This window comes from Mus musculus, chromosome 7 (genome assembly GCF_000001635.26).
Source record: "Mus musculus strain C57BL/6J chromosome 7, GRCm38.p6 C57BL/6J".
In the NCBI taxonomy this organism is placed as follows: Eukaryota; Metazoa; Chordata; class Mammalia; order Rodentia; family Muridae; genus Mus; species Mus musculus.
In genome coordinates this window covers 86792757-86814167 of record NC_000073.6, presented here as the reverse complement: position 1 = coordinate 86814167, position 21411 = coordinate 86792757, and the positions used below count along the sequence as shown (strand labels likewise).

General features: G+C 35.9%; 1 protein-coding gene across 1 annotated transcript; it reads right to left on the bottom strand.

Moving 5' to 3' along the window:
* Positions 1-2135: 2135 nt before the first annotated feature.
* Positions 2136-19027, bottom strand: Vmn2r77 (vomeronasal 2, receptor 77). Its single transcript, NM_001105188.1, has 6 exons — positions 18822-19027; positions 13135-13414; positions 11968-12774; positions 11034-11261; positions 10447-10570; positions 2136-3055 (listed from the first exon to the last, which is right to left on the bottom strand). Exons 1-6 carry the CDS (start codon positions 19025-19027, stop codon positions 2136-2138), a joined length of 2565 nt encoding a protein of 854 aa, NP_001098658.1.
* Positions 19028-21411: the final 2384 nt, after the last annotated feature.

The following is a 21411-nucleotide window of genomic DNA, read 5'->3' as shown; positions in this document are numbered from 1 at the left end:
AAACTATTCTGCAAAGTAGAAGAACTAAATTATTAAGTCTTTCTAAGATTGCCTATTGTATTCATACATTGCTCATCAAGTTTTCTTAAAGTGTTATTATCTCCAAAGGGATAGCACCATGTCTGTAGTTTCACTAATAGTTATTCCTATTACAACGTTCTTTAAGGATACCAATGAGTTTCTTTAAAGGGATTGGCACTTTTAGATCACGTATTAAGAAAAGATTTGCCAGCTCTTCATAAATTGTATATTATCTACCACTATACCCATGGAACCCATGACCAACCCATATCTTGTCCAGGAGAATGTCACAATAAGGTTATAGAATATTTGAGGTGTAGAAATCTGTTAATGATACTATAGTTCCAGTCCACAGTGTAGTTTTTAACCTTACAATTTCTTCTAATATAAGACCTAAATTAGTAATGAGTTTAAAAAGTGTTCTTTAATCATCTTTCTTTTAGTCCATTTTAACACCATTCTCAGCTTCTATAAACATTCAAGTAGCAGGATCTTTCCTTTCCCATACCATAATTGATCATGTAGAATATCTGACCTTAAGAATTTCTATAATACCCGAAGATTTTAGCACAACATGTCAAAAAAAAAGCACACTAGTCCTTGAATTTATACTGAATATAATCAACTTCTCCTGAAAGGCTCTGCCAGAACCTGACAGAACCAGTGGACTGAGCATGGTGAGACATCAAGTCACGGCAGGACCAGACACATGTTCTCTTAGTGAGGCCAGAAAAGGTGCCCAGTCATGGGAACAGGTTGCATATGCAAGTAACAGAGTCACTGATAGCTTCTGCTCCAGATGCTTGCAGACCTACATGAATTCCATGTTGCTTTTCTGCTACATTGGGCAGGCAGCTTGGGGTCAGCCCATGTATGATTATTAACTGATAGTTCATCTCTGGGAGCTCCCAAGTGTCTAGGTCAGTTTTCTATTTTGTTTATTTGTTTGTTTGTTTGTTTGTTTTTGTTTTTGTTTTTTTTCTGGACTCCATGAATAATTTGGGTCTTACAATCCTTCCCACATTTTTTTCAGAGGACACTCTAAGCTGTGCTCAATATTTAGCTTTGGTTTTCTGTGTCTGTTTCTGTCAGTTGCTGAGTGGAGCATCTCAAAGGATAATTATGTTAGGTTTCTGACTGCAAACATAATAAAGTAATTTCAGTAGTTTCAGCGATTGCTTCTTGCACATGGAATGAGTCTTAAATGGGGCTCAGTCATTGATTGGACATTGCCTCAATCTCTGCTCCACCACTTTCCCTTAACTTCAATGTTGTCTGATGGACAACTTATGGGTTAAAGGGTTTGAGGTTGATGTTCACTGCTTGTCCTGCTGATCTATAGGAGATGGCCATTTCAGGCTCTAAATCCTACACTGGCAGGAGTCTCATCTAGAATTCCCTTCCTAAACAATTTGGAGCCTTTCTCATCCAAGGTCTCTGACACATGATTGAGATGCCTCCTCCTCCTCTTACAGCCAATATATTTTTTTTCTTTTTTTACTGACATGGTCCCCTTTCTCTTCCTGTCCCTACACCTGATCTTCCTAATCCCCACCCCATTCCCTCTCCCACCCAATTCCCTCTCTCCATTACATTCAATGAATATACTGTTTAATGATCTGCATGAGATTCAAGCATCCTCCTTTTAGCCTTCCTTGTTATTATTATCCTCTCAAGTCCTGTGATACCACCTCACATATATTTAAGTACTTGTTGTAAATTTCCTTGCAGTTCTAAAGAGAGAGAGAGAGACAGAGAGACAGAGATGATAGAGATAGATATGTGTGTATTTCTTATTAAAAGCTAGCTATATATACAATCCACCTAGTAAAATTTTTCCTCAAATCAAATAATGCCACACAATTTATACTGGAATATAGGTATCAAATAAATTAATTTGTATACCTAAGTAACAATTTTCAGATATCAGACAATAAAATCCTGATTAAATGGTTTGATCCAATATATTGATGAACAAGGCATATGTTATGTCTTTATTGTCCAGCTTTTTTTCTATAGTTTTTAATGGGAGAAACTCATATAATGATATAATACATAGTAAGCATTTTGGTGATTATGTGCATATGTTTGGTACACTAAATAAGCAGTTACATTCAATTAATATTTATAACTTTTACATGTATTTTCCTAAAATCATGAAAAGAATTTATTTGTGGTCTCAACAGAATAATGTAGCACTTTGGGAGAAATATACAAACAAGCATCCCTGCACTGGAGGCTAAGATACAGAAGACCTCCACAGCAACCATAGCCTTACCCTTAGTGCTGTGGTAGACAGGGAGGAAGGTGATCCAGACACTGCAGAACACCAGCATGCTGAATGTCAGGAGCTTGGCTTCATTGAAAGTGTCAGGCAGATTCCTGGCCAGGAAAGCTACAGTGAAACTTGATAGAGCAAGAGAGCCCATGTATCCAAGGACACAGTAAAAAGCAATCACTGAACCTTTGTTGCAAACAATGATGATGTGTCCATGTACCATGTGTAGATCAGCATCAACAAATGGAGGAGAAGTTCCCAGCCAGATTCCACAGAGAATCATTTGGATCATGGTGCATATGGGAATGATGTAATTAGGTGCTCCGGAAAGTAGCAGCCACCTCAGTCTTCTTCCTGGAACAGTGATCTTAAATGCTAGGACTACAGTAATTGTTTTGGCTAAGACACAAGAGGCAGCCACAGTGAACACAATGGCAAATGTGGTCTGTTGCAGGATGCAGCTAACCATAGTGGGATAACCAATGTAGAGCAAGGAACAGATAAAACAAAATATGAGGGAGGTGAGTAGGACATAGCTGAGAGTTTCATTATTGGCCTTGACTATGGGAGTGTTTCTGTGTTTCAAGAAGACACAGAGTACAACACTTGTAAGAACAGAGAAGCACACAGCCAAGACAGCCAGAGCCATTCCCGAAGGGTCTTCATAAGCTAGAAAGGTCACGACTTTTTTGAAGCACTTAGTTTGATTTGTGTTGGCATACTCATCCTCTGGACACTTCACACATTGATCCATGTCTAGTATAGGAAAAGAAGAATTGTCAGATTTATTTTTTGTACAATAATCACAAGATACATGAGACTCATGCTTTAGAAAATCATAATTGAATTAAACTGATATCTTGTGTTAGATGCAAACTTAAATATGGGAGCTTTATAAGATTTGATCTTAATTTGAAATGCTTCCATTCTTTATGCAAGCTTTTGTCATATTTACCTAATATACTCAAAATGTTTATTTAATTTTCCAAAACAAAACTGTACAGTTGCAAAATTTTTGTTTCCATAATATGCCTTATATTCATCACTCATATATTCACAAAATTTTCACTTATAATTGTGTGAATTATGCAAAAGAAGACATTAGAGGGCAATTTGTCAGCAAAAAGTATAGTCCTCCATGTGGTTTCAAGAAGATATTTGGAAATAGAAACTCTACCAATCCATGTCTTGGGAAAGAACTTATAGCCAACATTTTGCTAAACGATTATAATCCCCGGCTCTGCTCTGTGTTCTTAAATAGCAAGTATTTATTGTCTTTACCATTTATTATGGAAACTTAAGAGATATCATTAGAGAATATCACAGTCAATAAAAATTTAGAGTTTTTGGAGTTTGGTCCAATAAGGACATTTACAAACTTAATTCCTCTGTTAAGGCTCTAAAATTACTAAAGAAATGGTTTAAAGAGTTTAAAGCTAGAGGACCAGTAAGTTTTATAGAAGTGTGTATTTTCAAGGAAGGTTACAAGTAACACAAATAAACATCCCACCATCAAGGACTTCTTAAGTCTGAACTGACTGAAAAGAAAAACAAAAACATGACACAATGGGGAAAGGAAGGAACATCGTGCAAAATTCTAACTTAGAGAATTACGGATAATGAAGGAATATGGAGAGTGAGTAAAATTGTTTTCCCCTGTAAAGCATATTCCAATTAGTGTGTTGTGTGTGTGTGTGTGTGTTTGTGTATGTATATGTTTGTGTATGTGTTTGTGCATGTGTGTGTGTATGTGTACATGTGTATCAGCACTTAATAAAAAATGCCATGAATTTGAAAAAGTGTAAGGAGGGTGTTTAGACATATTTGTAGGAAATATAGTGAAAGAAAATGTCATCATATTATAATATCCAGAATAAAAGTATCATAAAAAAGCACTGATAATGTCAACTGAGGAAGAGATAACAAGAAAAATTTTCACCCAATTTTTCTACATTCAAATATATTTTGTTCAGTTTTACTTTTCAATGTGTGAATTGTGGTAGGGCACAGCATCCTCCAGTTTTACTTATTTATGTAAGACTTCATAGGCTGTACTCCCATTGCTATAGTATCTATTAAGAAACATCATAGTCCAAATAATAGTAAATGCCTCAAAAATAATCTTGACAGAATATAGTAGATGTAGGTTTTTATATTCCTTCCACTCTTATACTTGGGGATTAAACAATCATGTATTCAGTTTTTTTTAGTCAAATTAAGCTAATAGATCAAAGTGAAAAGGGATGTTCTTTTCAAAGTGCAGAGTCTCTGCATTGAAAGATATACATTTGGTTTCATTTTGTAGTTTCTTTTTAATTTTGCTAAACAGTGTTACCAAAATTGATAAGTAGACATATTCAAATACTCCAATTATTTACCCACTTAAAAATGATCAAGTAGTTAGTATACTATTCTCATATCTCTTAAATCTAGTATTCAAAGTTCTGGCTATGGCAATAAGCCCACTAAAGGAGATCAGGGATATAAATTAGAAAAGAAGAACAAAAAGTAACATTATTTTTGGTAGATAATATAGTATATTTAATCATCCACCAAAATTCCCCAGAGAACTCTTATAGCTCTTGAACAACTTCAGAAAACTGACATAATAAAAATTAACTCAAAGCAATCAGTAGCCTTCTTTATACAAACAATAAACAGTCTGAGAAAGAAACTAAGGAAACAGCACCCTTCACAATAGCCAAAAACAGTATAAAACATCTTGGTATAATGCTTTCTAAGCAAGTGAAATATCTCTACAACCACAATTTCACATCTCTGGGAAAAAATAATCCAGGAAGACCTCTGAAAATAGAAAGATCACCTATGCTCATGCATTACTAGGATTACCACAGTAAAAAGCCACCTTACCAAAAGCTATCTACAGATTCAAGGCAATCCTCCTCGAAATTCCAACACAATTCTTCATAGACATGGAAAGAGAAATTTTCAACTTCATATGTAAGAACAAAAAACCTAGGATGGCCAAAATAATTCTTAACGATAAATGAGCATCCAGTGGAAAACACCTTTCCTGATATCAGGCTGCACTACTGAGCAATAGTGATAAAAATTGCATGGGATTGGTGTCCGGTCCAGCAGGCCTTAGTTATTCAGTGGGTGGAGGAGGACCGATGCCTGCAAGAGAAACGGGCGGAGAAAGGGAAGCGAGACCAAGCAAAGAGTTGTCAAGGTCTGTTTAATGGAGGATGGGGGCCTGATTATAAGCACACAGTGAGAGAAAATAGGGAGGGGTCGCGGGGGTATAATAAAATACAGAGAAAAGGTATGGACATCTGGGGCAGATGCTGATTGCAGGCATCTTGCAGCTTTTTTTGTGATGTCGGCCCTAAAACAGTCCCGGGAAGCTTTCAAACATTCTGCAGTTTATCTTGGAGTGCCATAAACAGTCCCAGGCACCAAACGGAGACATGGAGGAGGAGGAGGTGAAGCTGGCTTTATCTAAGCAGTTCTAGGCGCCAGGTGGAGACAATGAAGGAGGGGGTGACATAATTCCCATCAAAGGGTTAGCCGGATCTTCAGGGTGAGAATTGTTGAGGGCCTACTTTCCCACAGTTTGGTCTCTTACAGATTGGTAAAGAGACAGGCAGGTTAATCAATGGAATAAAATCAAAGTTGCAGGGATAAACCCATACACTTATAGATACTTGAACTTTGACAAGCCAAAAAATACAGTGGGAAAAAACAAGCATCTTTAATAAGTGGTGTTGATTTATCTGTTATTCTCTATATAGGAGAAAGAAAATAGATTCATATTTATCACCTTGCACAAAGCTCAAGTCCAAGTGGATCAAGTACCTCAACTAATACCAGATATACTGAATTTAATAAAAGAGAAAGTTGGAAATAGCCTTGAACTCATTGTCACAGGGGAAAATTTCCTGAACAGAGCACAGATGACTCAGTCTCTAAGGTCTAGGGTTGATAAAAGGGACCTTATGAGACCGAAAAACTTCTGTAAGGCAAAAGACACCATCGATAGGAAACATTGACAACTTACGGATTGGAAAAAAAAAAATCTTCACTAACATTACTTCTTACATAGGGCTAATATCCAAAACAAATAAAAAAACTCAAGAAGTTAAACTCCAAAGAACCAAATAACCCAAATAGAAAATGGGGTACAGAGCTGAACAAATGTTTCATGACAGAAGAATCTTGAATGGCTTAGAAGCAATTAAAGAAAAGTACAAAGTACTTAGTCTACAGGGAAATGGAAATCAAAATGACCCTGAGATTCAACCTCACACCAATCTGAATGGCTAAGATCAAAAACTCAAATGACAGCACATGCTGTCAAGGATGTGGAGACAGACAAACAATCTTCCATTGCTGGTGGGATTGCAAACTGGTGCAACCACTCTGGAAATCAATCTGGTAGTTCCTCATGAAATTGGAAATAATTCTTCCTGAAGACTCATCTAAACCACTCTTGGGTATATACCCAAAATATGCCACATCATCCCATAAGAATATGTACTGAGGATGTCCATAGGGGCCATATTGTAACACCCAGAAGCTGGAAACAACCCAGATGTCTCTTCATTGAGAACTGACACAGAAAATGTGATTCATTTTCACAATGGAATACTAATTAGCTACTAGTAAAGAGGACATCTTTAAATTTGCAGGCAAATGGTTGGAAATAGAAAAAGTCATCTTTAGTGAGGTAAGTCAGACCCAAAAGAATGTCCAGGAATATACTCACTGGTAAGAGGATATTAGCCAAAATGTACATACTACCTAGGAAATAATACATAGACCTTAAGAAGTACAACAAGCAGAAACGACTAAGTGAGGGTGTTTCAATCCTACGTAGAAGGGGTAAGGATAAGGACAGGAGGTAGGAGCTGGGAGGAGAGACATGGTGGGAAAGAGAAATGGGAGGGGGAAAGGGGAAGAAAATCAGATATGGGGGCAGGAAAGAAGCCAATAGAAGGAAGAGAAAGAAGCAGCCTGGTAAGGTGGGATGTGGGGAATCTTGTAGAATGTACCAGAGACCTGAAAAATTAGATATTCTCAGGATTCATTTGTAGTACCCTTAGCAATAATGCTCAGTTTTGTGGAGAGGGAACACCACTTCCAATAGATAAAAAGGAACTCAAAAGGAGGAATAGGGTTAGTGACACACAGTCCAAATTTCTGAACCAGAATTATTACTTTCTAAAAGAACTACAAGGACAAAAATTGAAAAGAGACTGAACCCTAACCCTAACCCTAACCCTAACCCTAACCCTAACCCTAACCCTAACCCTAACCCTGATTTTACAAAGACCAACCTAAACTAAGATCCATCTCACTGGAGAGAGGGGCACCATAGCCTTTCTCTATTACCAATGCTATGATGTGCTTATAGATTAGAGCCTGGCATAGATGTCTTCTGAGGGACCTGTCAGCAACTGACTGAGAAAGAAAGATAGACATTTATACCCAACCATTGGACTGAAGTTGGGGACTCAAATGTTTGAATTAGGAGAAGGCTAGAATAAGGGGAAGCAGAGATTAACCCCCATAGTAAGACCAGCATGCTAAACTAATCAAGATTCCAGGGATATGCCAGAGACTGATCCACCAACCAGCAGCATACACAGCTTGTTCTCGTGCCCTCGTTTTGGGGGCGGGGGTTGGGAAAGAAGCATTATCTAAGAGGTAAGGGCAAAGAGGAATGGGATGAGGATTTGTGGCACGGGGACTGAGGGTTGGCAACAACAATAGCAACATAACCAAGCATTATAATTTTTTTTTTTTTTTTACTTTCAATCTTTAAGAGTGACTACCACTACTCCACCACAGGCCACACTCATCCACAAGACCAGGTAGGCTCTCTGTAGACTATTCCGATTCTTTCTATTCTCAGGGCCTCCCCTAGTTTTGCAAAAGAATTACAATGGCAGCTTCTGTTGTAAAAAGTATTTAAATCCTAGCCAGATGTTTGTACTCCAACTTTTATTATTTAGTTCCAGGATAAAAAACACACACAACCTTTATATTTTTAATATGCCTTAATCATCACAAGGCCTGAGCAGCTGTCTACCATCCATAGTGATAGAATCTATTTTTCCTATCTAAAACCCTGAATTATTACCTATTGGTATCTCTGTTTCATCTGGATTGCTCAATAGAAACTGAGGGATTTCAAAAAATCAGTAAGTCTTACTCCAAAAGCCTGTACTACACAAAATTGGAAAATCTATATGAAATTGATAATTTCCTATATAAACACCACTTAGTAAAGTTAAATGAAGATCAGTAGACAACTTAAACAGGCCTTTAGCCCCTGAAGAAATATAAGATATCACTTAACAAAGTAAAGCCCAGGTCCAGACTGTTTTAGCACAGAATTCTACAAGACATTCAATGTAAAGTAAATATCAATACTCCTCAGTGTGTTCCACAAAATTGAAAGAAACACAACACTGAGAAGTTACTTTTATGAAGCCATAATATCCTGGATGACTAAACTGCATAAAAACTCACTGTCCCATTTTGGAGGGAGAAAAAAAAAAAGAAAGAAATCAGAATTGGGGAAGGAGAGAGATATGGGAGGAAAAGTGAAGGGGTAGGGAGGTAGAGGGAAACCTGATCTTTTATTGAGGGTCTGAAAAGGACTGAAGCCCTGAGGGCCAGCAAAAAAAAAATAATAATAATAATTGAAACAGCCAAGCCAATCTTGGGAGGTAGGAGGTTGAGTGGACCCTTCAAAATGCACCAGAGACTTGGGAGGTGAAAGTCTCTCAGGACTCAAAGGGACAGACTTTAGATGAAATGAACAACACTAGGGAGAAGAAATTTATAAAGCCCACCTCCAACAGGAATAAAGGGCATTAAATGAGGGAGAAGGGTTGCCATCCCAGTCTAAACTCTGACCCATAATTGTTCCTGTCTGAAAGAAATACAGGGATAGAAATGGAGAGGAGCCCAAAAAAGAAGGTCCATTGACAGGCCCAAAGTTGGATCCACCTAAAGTGGAGGTCCCAAAGCCTGACAATTAACTGAGGCTATAGAGTGAGGGAAAAAAAAAAAGACCTAGAATACCCTACTCCAGAAGACGCAACAAGCAGCTGAAAGAATCAGATGCAGATATTTGGACCCAACCATTAGAGAGAAGCTGCTTACCCATATGGTTGGGTTAAGGAAAGGCAGAAAGAAGCTGAGGAGGAGTGTGACCCTGTAGGAAGACCAACAGTCTCAATTAATCTGGGCCCCAGAGATCTATCAAACACTGATCCACCAAATAGGTAGCATACACCAACTGCTATCAGGCTCCCAACACATATACAAAAGAGGACTGCCAGGTTCCTGTTCAATCAGAGATGATGTACCTAACCCTGGAGACTGGAGGCCTCAAGGAGTTTAGAGGATTCTGGGAGTGGGAGGTGGGGGGCGGGTACATTGTTGTGGGGACAGAGGGTTTGGGAGGAGGTATGGGATATGGAACTGGGTGGGTGGACTAGGGTGGGGGATAAAATCTGGAGGGGAGAGAGAGAGAGAGAGAGAGAGAGAGAGAGAATTTCAGGCCAATTTCCATTAAGATCCAAAATTCTCAACTCACAAGTTATTGTGAGTTGTGTTTTGAGAATTCAAATAAAGCAGCTCCACTAAAATTAGTGATGAGACAAGGGTTCTGAGTCTTTTGGTATCTCTTCAACTTAGTACTTGTATATCTAGCAGAGCAGTATGATAAAAGAAGATGAGGATGATACAAATTAGAATGGAATAAGTCAAAGTATAGCTATTCACAAATGATATCATAGTATACATAAAGGACTCCACAAATTCGACCAGAGAAGTAACACAGCAGAAAAACATATTCAGCAAAGAAGATGGATAGAAAATTACCTCAAAAAGGAGTCACATTTTCAATAAACCATTTGGGCAGAGAAGAAATTATGGCAACAATACCATTTATGACACACACACAAAATATAAAATAAAGCACTAACCAAGCAAGAGAAAGACTTATATAACAAGAACTTAAAGTCTCTGAAGAAAGAAAGTGAACAAAATATCAGAAGATGGGAACATCTCCCATGCTCATCTTTTCCTATCCACAAAGGACTTTTGAAAAGTATGTCCATATGGGAGATATAAGCAATTTTATTCATTTTGAGAAAACATAGCCTCACCTGTCATGTTGGAAATTTCATTTTCTGGGCAGGGGTAACAATCAAAACAGCAGACAGAGTTTCCCTCCTGAAAGTATTTTCTGAGTCCTGGTCTGCAAGGCACACTACATATGGAGGCTAGAGTCTGAAGAAGATCAAATACATTATAGAAATAAACAGTTAAACTTATGTGTCAAACATTGCAGAAATAAGAGAAACAAGAAACAAGAAACAAGAAAACAAGAAAATGCCACTGAAAGACTTCCCTTTACACACCATCATGTTATAAAGCAAAATTACATTGTTTTGTATTTTATTGATAAATTTTTATGAATATATGGGGATTTTTATATCATGAAACACTTATGAAGGAGTAAGTGGCAAATCAAATAGCGAGAGAGAGAGAGAGAGAGAGAGAGAGAGAGAGAGAGAGAGAGAGAGAGAGAGAGAGAGAGAGAGATGTGGGAGAGGGAGAGAGAATTTGGATGCTGGAAGTCAACAAATGAGGAAATGGTAAAAAAGAAATTTTACTCCATAACAAAACAAAAGTAGAAAAGATTAGAGGTAGTTTTTCTTCATGTAAAGCATTAATATTAAAACTAAATTACTTGCTTGATATCTGTAGCCCACTCTATCATTTCATCAGATATAAACAGTTGTTGACCATTTGGAAAATGACCAGAAAATCTTCCTATTTTCATCTTAAGTCCTTCGTGTTTTAGAAAATCCGTGATGTAGAAAATGTCATACTCTGTATCCAGTTTTCTATTCTGGTTCATGTTTACTAGGTCTCCAGCAGGATTTACAAATTGTATGTTCTTCACAAAAGAGAACATCTAAAACATATTTGCATTTTAGTTTAAACTATGCATAGCCATTAGTATAGAAATTAAAAAGTTTGTAATATCACAGATATCCATTATCTACTCCTAAAATCTACCTTTATCAGAAGTATTCAGTATTGAAAAAGTAATATTTATTTCACAAAATTTTAAAGATTCACTGTGCTTCACAAATAATGTTTTCTCACTGTATTTGATGCTGTAACACATGCACAAATCAGTTTTATGTTTAGAGTGTAGTGATAAATTATCCATTTTTTTCTGCCAATAGTGTTACTTGATCATGAGATAGAGAACATAAATACTCAGTTGTTCAAAACATGGAAAAAGTATTTGAAATTGATTGAACTCTATTCATTATATTAATTACAATAATTTTATCATAAAGATAAGTCATCTTCTTAATTGCATTTACTAATTGTATGAGAAAAATTCAGATATAAAGTCATGACATTCATGTATGTTTAAAATATCAGAGAAAATTTCATGACTAAGATTGTGAAATGCTGACTTGGATGCCATAGTTGGCTGTAACATAAATAATGACACTAACATCATATGCCTCTTTTGGATTTGGAGAGTCTAGAAGTACATGTATTTAGGATAAAGGTTACCTATTTACAAGAATTTTGACTTTATGATTCCCATTAGGAATGTCGTTTCTATGATAATATATGCCATTCAGTGTAAAAATTATTACCTTCCAGGAGTTAAATTCCAGTACATTTTCATCATTCTCTGAGGATGTGTCTACATGTTGTAGAAGCATCTCATGAATTGAGTGGGCAGCAGCATACACAGAATTGTATAAGTTGTAACATGTTTCACTCATAGACATTCCAAGAGGTGGCTCAAAAAACCATTGAAATAGGGTTTTGGTTGGACAATTCTTCAGTGTTTTACAATCAGGTGGTGGCAATGAACACTTAAAGTAAGTCCACCACAGTTTAGCCAAAGAAATATCATTACTGTAGTTAGAAGGGTTCACTCTCTGAATAAAGTGTTTAAAACCAGACATCTCAGACTGTTGATGTGAAAAAATAAGAGTCCCATGAATGGAATTAAGCATGAAATCTCCCATCATTGTGATCATATCAAATTGTGACACACTGACCCAGAGTCTCTGAATGTTTATAGATTTCCAAAGCATGAAGTTCAGTTGTAGAGGAGATTCTTTATCCCCATAGACGACGACAACTTTTGCTGATGACATTATGATTTGGTGATAATATTTATGAGTCATTTTAAGGTATAACATCTTATCATAAGTGATAGAAGTGACAAATGCTAAGCAGACAGTGTTTCTTTCCATTCCTGTTCTCAGTTCAGAAAGGAACTGAATTCCATGGTCATCATCTGTAATGATGACTCCTACCCAGTTCCATCTGAAGTGAACTGCTAGGGACACCATGGCTAATGGTAGAGATGTGTCCTTGGGAGTCATCTGGTAGAGATGAGGAAACTGTTCCTGGTCACTTAGAAGGAGATGAAAATAACCACAGTAAAGCTGAAAGATATTGACCAGAAGCATCATTATGAAGAAATGGAATGCATAGAGCTCAGTCTATGCATAGATCTTAGTGTGCTAGAACACATGCTAGAAGTGTGAGAAAGTGTGGATTCTTATTATTATTAAAATCATATCCAACTTCTTGTGAATTGCTATACAAGTAGAGATAAACAAAGTATTTGGTAAAACCTTTTACATTATGCTTTCTCTCCTGCCCAACTGTCATAAAGATGTTGTGTTTGCCAAAGAAAGTATCTAGATATAAATGAATTCTCGGTCTTTTAATCAGCCTTGGTACTCAGAAATCCATACTGTGGTAAGATAGTATTTCAATAAATGTAACCCTCCCTAACTTACCTCTGGAGTTCTAGAGAAGTACAGAAATGGTCCAAGTATGTAAGATGTTATCCATATAGGCCCCGTAAGTACAATTAAATATCTTCTCTGATTTTTACAGTAGTAATTAGGAATAATTTCCTTTTTTTTCAAGGACCAAACTCTTTCCACATTATCCTCAATTAGGTTACAATCAATCTTAACTAATAGGGAAATGTTGGGCAAAATATGAATGTTCCTATTAATTTCTTCAATGGCAAAATAAACAGAGGAAATCAAGTAGATGGTCTTAAGTGTAACTCTGAAAAGAGAGCAAACCAATCATGGAGGATACGGGTTCTAACTATGGTAATTTTAAATAAAACTCAAAGTTTGTTAAGAAAATACTTCTTGGATTTTTGTGACCCTTTTACATGTTGATACAGTTCATTATTGTGATGTATTAGTATGTGAGATCTGCAAAATAATTTAACAATCTTAAAGTTTTTAAATTTGATTAATTGAACTTTATACTTTTGTTTTGAAGTCTTTTTCTAAAACATATAAATCTATTAAGCATTTACATAGTTTTCTGTTATCTTCTCTTTTTTAATACTTATTTATTTATTTTATGCATATGAGTACACCACCATTGCTTTTTTCAGACACAACAGGAGTGGGCAATACCCTGAATTACAGATTGTTATGAATCACCATGTGATTGCCACCATGTGGAATTGAACTCAGGAGTCAGTGCTCTTAACCACTGTGTCATCTCTCCAGCCCAGTTATCTGCTTCTTTTGTCCTCTTCTTTAACTGTGTTATGAAATTAGACACCATGTACCTTTTTATCTTTTGATGTTTTAATAAAGTTTTTAAAATAATGATTTTATATTAAGAGGGTTCTGTCGATTTTGAAATTTTCTACATTTCCATCTTGTTTTTCTTGAACATGGTGAAATATCTATATGACATCTATGAATAAGAAGAAGTTCTGAGCCAACAATATTGAATCTGCCCATGACTTTATCTTATAACTCTAATACCGAACATGTGTGGAAGGGAAATAGAATTATCTTCTATCTAGAATGTTTTTTCCACTGGATAGTTTTAGCTCCCTTGTCGAAGATCAAGTGAAAGTATCCAAGGAGCTAAAGAGATCTGCAACCCTGTAGGTGCAACATTATGAACTAACCAGTACCCGGGAGCTCTTGACTCTAGCTGCATATGTATCAAAAGATGGCCTAGTCGGCCATCACTGGAAAGAGAGGCCCATTGGACAGGCAAACTTTATATGCCCCAGTACAGGGGAACGCCAAGGCCAAAAAATGGGAATGGGTGTGTAGGGGAGTGGGGGAGGAGGGTGTGGGGGACTTTTGGGATAGCATTGGAAATGTAATTGAGGACAATACGTAATAAAAAAATAAAAAAAATAATTAAAAAAAAAGAACCTAGAATGTTTTTTGTTTGTTTGTTTGTTTTTTGTTTTTCAGAAGATCAGAACTAAAAAATGTCATGACCCTTCCTACTGGAATGAAAATTAGGTAGCCAAATATTTCCGTGTCAACAATTGCAAAAGGCTAAAGAATTCATAGGCAATGCAAATACCACAATAATTTTTACACTTGTTTATTTTACACAGTTCATCTCTTTTGATTTTTATATTTGAGGCTATCCAAAATTGAATGATATAACATTGGTTATAAGTACAACCACTCCTTTGGCTTGGATTGTGTTACTCTAGTTTCACATGTACTCTTAGGTCATACTAATTCATTCTTTCTCTACAATCTCTGTCTATTGCATAACTGGCCTTGGGTTCTATTTGATTTAGATATGTCCAGATATGTTCTGTTTCTAATATATTTACTGTAACTTCTTTCTTTTATTAAATATGATTTAACTAATTATATTTGCTTTGATACCTTTTAAAGAGTTTAATAATCTTATTTAACAGTTACACATAATTCAACGTGTTGTACATGAGTTTTTGGTTTGTGCCTCATCTGTATTTTCTGAAATGCTTTCTGACTACAGTAAATATTTACTTAACTGGACATAACTTGTGGCTCTGAAGCTGGTACTGAATTGACTTAACAGGTTTATCTTCTCTATTATTTACAAATACTTATTTCCTAATAACTCTTATTCTAGTATTATTCCCTTATTTCTTGGACTTTTTTCTTTCATTCAGAAATACCTGAAATTGTGTAATACTTTTTAAATCTATTTCCATTCTGTTCTGGAGAGAGATATGCATTTTGAAAATTGAGTTCTCTAATCCACTTCAACTGCTGAAGTATTAACACTTAATATGTCAAGAAATATCAACTTTTCTTCACAAACTACAGTTTAGAATTAAAAAATAATAGCTGGGACAATCCTAAATAATGGAGTATCAGCTGGGCAGTGGTGGTGCATGCCTTTAATCCCAGCACTCGGGAGGCAGAGGCAGGTGGATTTCTAAGTTCGAGGCCAGCCTGGTCTACAAAGTGACTTCCAGGACAGCCAGGGCTACACAGAGAAACCCTGTCTTGAAACCCTACCCCCTCCCCAAAATGGACTATCAACATATCTGATCTCACTTTATACTCCATACCTCTATTAATAAAATTGGCTTAATGGGGGTAGAGGTTGATTAATAGAATGAAACTTAAGACTTGGAAATAAATACATACATTTGGACACATGAATTATTTTTTTGAATAGCAATGTCCAGAATATTGCACTAGAGTAAAGAAACTTCCTTGAATAATACTACTGGCCCCACTATATGATTTCATGGAGAAGAATAAAAATGCATCTATGCCTGTAACTGTAAAGAAATCTCAACTCTAAATTTTGTTTCCCTAAAGGGGATACAAAATATTTATGGTGATACAGGTTCAAGGGAATGCTGAATGACAAGGACATGAACAACACACGATAAACTCGGCGATATTTTGGAAATTCTTTGTCACGTATTTTTCAGGAGATTAACTTTTGAAGTTTATATTTTTTTGTGTTTATGCTATAGCTTCCAATTTTTTCCTTTTATGGGCTTCTTGCTTGTAAAGATGCATATGTCTGTTTTTCTATTTATATGCAAGTATGTTTCTCCTGCTTTTTTATTTTGTTGGCATGGGTGCCTTTTCTGATTGAATGATTTTTATAATCCGAAATTTTTGTTTTATCCTATTTTATTACTACTCCTTATATGATAAGTTTATAATGGGTGAAGGTAATGATGTTGGTCCATATGGGAGGTAATTAGTAAATGATGTTTCACAAGGTGAGAAAGGTAAATTTGCAATTTGAGTATATTGTATAAAAGTATATTTTATATAAACAATGATGGGAATATAAATTGGATTTATGCTGTCAATTCAGATGGACTTGAAGATAGTATGATTAGGACAAAGCATAATCAGGCACAAGGCATATAATCTTGATTATATTAAAAATTCAAATCTACAAGTCTTGAACAGAAAGTAGATTTTGGAATAGAGTAGGTGTGAATTGATGAAAAATTAGAGTTGAAGACACAGCATTCAGGAGTTCCACAAAATCTTCTAAGTATTTTAAGCTTGACTGTGGTGTTGGACACACACACATACACATAAACACACACACACACCACAGACACATACACCCTCACCCACACAGATACCCCCCATATATATATATATATATATATATATATATACACACATATATATATATACATATGTACATACACACACACACACACACATATATATATATATATGTGTGTGTGTGTGTGTATGTACATATGTATATATATATATGTGTGTATATATATACACATATATATATATTGCATTCACACTACATATGGATTATAAATTATATATATATAACTTAAATAGAAAAAATAACCACCTAAATGAAATAATCTATAATTACATTCATATTTAATTTTTTTCAAATCATATAATTTAATTTACATTAACATTTATTATACACTCATTTTATAGTCAATGGTTTCTATATAAAATATTTAATGCTTTACATTTTTTGAAAAATATTGTTGGTTTTGTTTTGCCATCATCAATGATGCCACAATTTCTAATCTGCTTGGTAAGTGTCTACTAAACAATTCTGGTATTTCTCTTTAATATGTAGAAAGTCTGTAGTTTATCTCATGAATATTTCCTGTTCAATGCACCACAATGTCTTCTACTTTTAAGAATGAAAGTGAAGTGACATTTTGAATTTTAAAACTTGAATTCTCTATTTATTAATTTAGCCTCTTATTATCCCATATAAATTCATTACTTACACATATGAGACATAACAAACACCGTATCTGTCTGTGGGTAGAATATGATTAAAACAAAGACTAATATAGGCAATGGATAGATGCCAAATGAGGTAAAATGATGAATAAGAAAGAATTCCATAAATATAAGAGCATATCTGCAGTGCAAAGAACACTTGATTGACTTCTTTTTTTAAAAGATTTCACATAGTAGCCTGAGGGAATGCATAAGTCTGGAAGAATTATAGGAAGGGATTAAATATGATGATAATGCATTCTATGATATCCACAACTAGGTAATATACTTCTTTTATAAAGGTACTTCAAGTTAGGGTAATTGTGGGAGGAAAATATGAAAAAATGTCTGCATTGTTCTAAGACAGCCATTTGAATTATTTGCTGATTTATTTCAAATTTCTCTCTGTATGTGCATCAAAAGAAAAATAAGTATCATACAATACAGGCCTAATACTAATTAGTATTTTAGGAGAGTTAATTTAAAAAGTATCCCAGGAATTTAAGGTGTGTTCACTATATGAAAAATTCATTAATATAATCTACCATAAAACAAACTCAAAAATTTACATGATCATCTCAGATAATGTAAAGGCATTTGACAAAACATGATACCTCCCATGTTAAAAGTATTGGAGAGATCATGTATTCCAAGACCATACCTAATCATAACTTAAAAGGATACAAGGTCCTGAGATGAAATGTCCAAAAGTGGAACTAGTAGAGTCCACCTCCAGTAGAAAGACAGGGCTTAATGTGGGTGGATGTTGTTGCCATCCCACAATCAAAAACTCTGACTCAAAAATATTTCTGTCTGAAAGAACTGCAGTGACAAATACAGAGAAAAGACTAAGGAAATGGAGATTCAGTAACCTGACAAAATTGGGATCTCTTTCAAGTAAGGTTCTAAGGACTGACAGTGTTACTGATAGCATGGCTGTCCTTTGAGAAGCCCAACAAGCAGCTGACGGAGACAGATGCAGATACTACTGCCCAACCATTGGACTGAAATTGGGGATCCCTATGCTTGAATTGGAGAAAGGCTTTTAGAAGCTGAAGAGAAGGGCAACCCTCCCCTTAGAAAGACCATCAGCTTCAACTAACTTGCACCCCTAGATGTCTCAGACAATTAGCCACAAACAAGGCAGCATACACTAGCATCGCATGGAACCATAAGATGAAAATTGGAATATAAAGGGAATATCTCTAAGAGCAAGGTCAATATTGTGATTCATTCTTTCAGCATCTAACTGGATTGTGATTCATAAATGACAATAAACAAGTTATACCATAAACTACCATAATTAGTGAAATGACCAGCCATGAAACATAAAATAAATTTTAGTTTTGTCCTAGAAACTGGATAGTCAGAAGTCACATAGGATTTATCTATCCCTCACCATAATTGGAATGCTTAATGTGCATTTATGCATAAATGAAACATGCACTTACTTCTTGTCTAGATTCTCACTGAAGTAATCATTCTTCACATAACCACGCTTTGTATAAATGGAAAAGAAACAATCAGCCTCTTTATCGCCTAGATAGTTTTCTCTGTCTTTTATTCTCCAAAAGCACCTGGGGTCGCTCAAATAGCAAAAAAGAAAGGAAAGCTTCAGAACCAAGAAGAAAACAATCAAAGAGAACATCTCTGCCATGTCATCAAGATAGTTTCTTGAGCAAAATGCAGCATGAAGCATCATGTGGGCAGAATCTCACATAACAAATTTTCATGAACACATCCAAGTGTCACTTTTTATTCCTCTGATTATTATTACAGAACACATACACTTATCACAGCATTTACTTTTGAGTTCACTGTTTGCCTCTGGAGGATTCTGAAGTACCTTCTGTCCTGGGGCTCTGCATCTGAGATCCTATGGCCAGGTGAAAAATAGGGGAAATAATTTTGGTCATGATTATCCTTCTCTGTATCCCTTAGGATTACATTCATTTAAGTAGACATGAAGGTTCCAGACATGATTATTTTTGGGAATATTTTCTCAAAAATTGAGTTCATCAAACCAGTGTTCTGAAATCATTTGCAAAAGTTCACTTTTGTTACATAGGTTATTTGAATGCATTTTATAAGGAATTATATCAATGAATCCAACTAAACCCAACTGACCTCAGTAATAAAAGGATTAATAATGTAAGAAATATGTTTATGCATCTTGAACACTTGTAGATATTAACTTTATTTGTTTGATTTTTGTCTGACTCTTGTTTCTTGCGCTTATTATGAATTGAATTATATTAGAACAGGATTGTAGAACATATATAATTTGGAATTAATGTTACTCGTAATCTGTTAACAAAAGCTGATTACATCGAAAATCCAAGGCAAGCAAGTTTTTTATTTCATTGTTCTTAAAGGGCAGGTTAAATAGCAAGCTGAGTGCACAGACTATACTATGCACTGTCTTAAGTGACCTCAAGGTGTATCAACCTAAGTTGTGATGTTGAATAAGAAATCCATTCTATTAATATTCAAGAGTGATTTCCATTATAATACATCATTACAATGCATAGATGTCTTTTTTTTTAATTAGGTATTTTCTTCAGTTACATTTCAAGTCCCCCATCCACTACCCCCCCCCCCACTCCCCTACCCATCCACTCTACTTCTTGGCCCTGGCATTCCCCTATACTGAGGCATATAATGTTTGCACGATCAATGGGCCTCTCTTTCCACTGATGGCCGACTAGGGCATCTTCTGATACATATGCAGCTAGAGACACGAGCTACTGGTTAGTTCATATTGTTGTTCCACCTATACAGTTGCAGATCCCTTTAGGTCCTTGGTTACTTTCTCAAGCTCCTCCATTGGGGGCCCTGTGATCCAACCAATAGCTGACTGTGAGCATCCACTTCTGTGTTTGCTAAGCCCGGCATAGTCTCACAAGAGACAGTTATATCTGGGTCCTTTCAGCCAAATCTTCATAGTGTATGCAATGGTGTCAGCGTTTGGAAGCTGATTATGAAATGGATCCTTGGATATGGCAGTCTCTAGATGGTCCATCCTTTCGTCTCAGCTCCAAACTGTGTCTCTGTAACTCCTTACATGAGTGTTTTGTTTCCAATTCTAAGAAGGGGCAAAATGTCCACACTTTGGTCTTTGTTCTTCTTGAGTTTCATGTGTTTCACAAATTGTATCTTATATCTTGGGTATTTTAAGCATCTGGGCTAACATCCACTTATCAGTGAGTACATATCATGTGAGTTCTTTTGTGATTGGGTTACCTCACTCAGGATGATGCCCTCCAGGTCCATCCATTTGCCTAGGAATTTCATAAATTCATTCTTCTTAGTAGCTGAGTAGTACTCCATTATGTAAATGTACCACATTTTCTGTATCCATTCCTCGGTTGAGGGGCATCTGGGTTCTTTCCAGCTTCTGGATATTATAAATAAGGTTGCTATGAACATAGTGAAGCATCTGTCCTTCTTACCTGTTGGAACATCTTCTGGATATATGCACATGAGAGGTATTGCGGGATCCTCTGGTAGTGTTATGTCCAATTTTCTGAGGAACCACCAGACTTATTTCCAGAGTGGTTACACAAGCTTGCAATCCCACCAACAATGGAGGAGCATTCCTCTTTCTGCACATCCTCGGCAGCAATGCTGTTACCTGACTTTTTGATCTTAGCCATTCTGACTGGTGTGAGGTGGAATCTCAGGGTTGTTTTGATTTGCATTTCCCTGATGATTAAGGATGCTGAACATTTTTTCAGGTGATTCTCAGGCATTCGGTATTCCTCAGGTGAGAATTCTTCGTTTAGCTCTGAGCCCCATTTTTTAATGAGGTTATTTGATTTTTTGGAGTCCACCTTCTTGAGTTCTTTATATTTATTGGATATTAGTCCCCTATCTGATTTAGGATAGGTAAGGATCCTTTCCAAAACTGTTGTTTGCCTTTTTGTCTTATTGATAGTACCTTTTGCCTTACAGAAGCTTTGTAATTTTATTGAGGTCCCATTTGTGTATTCTCAATCTTACAGCACAAACCATTGCTGTTCTATTCAGGAAATTTTCCCC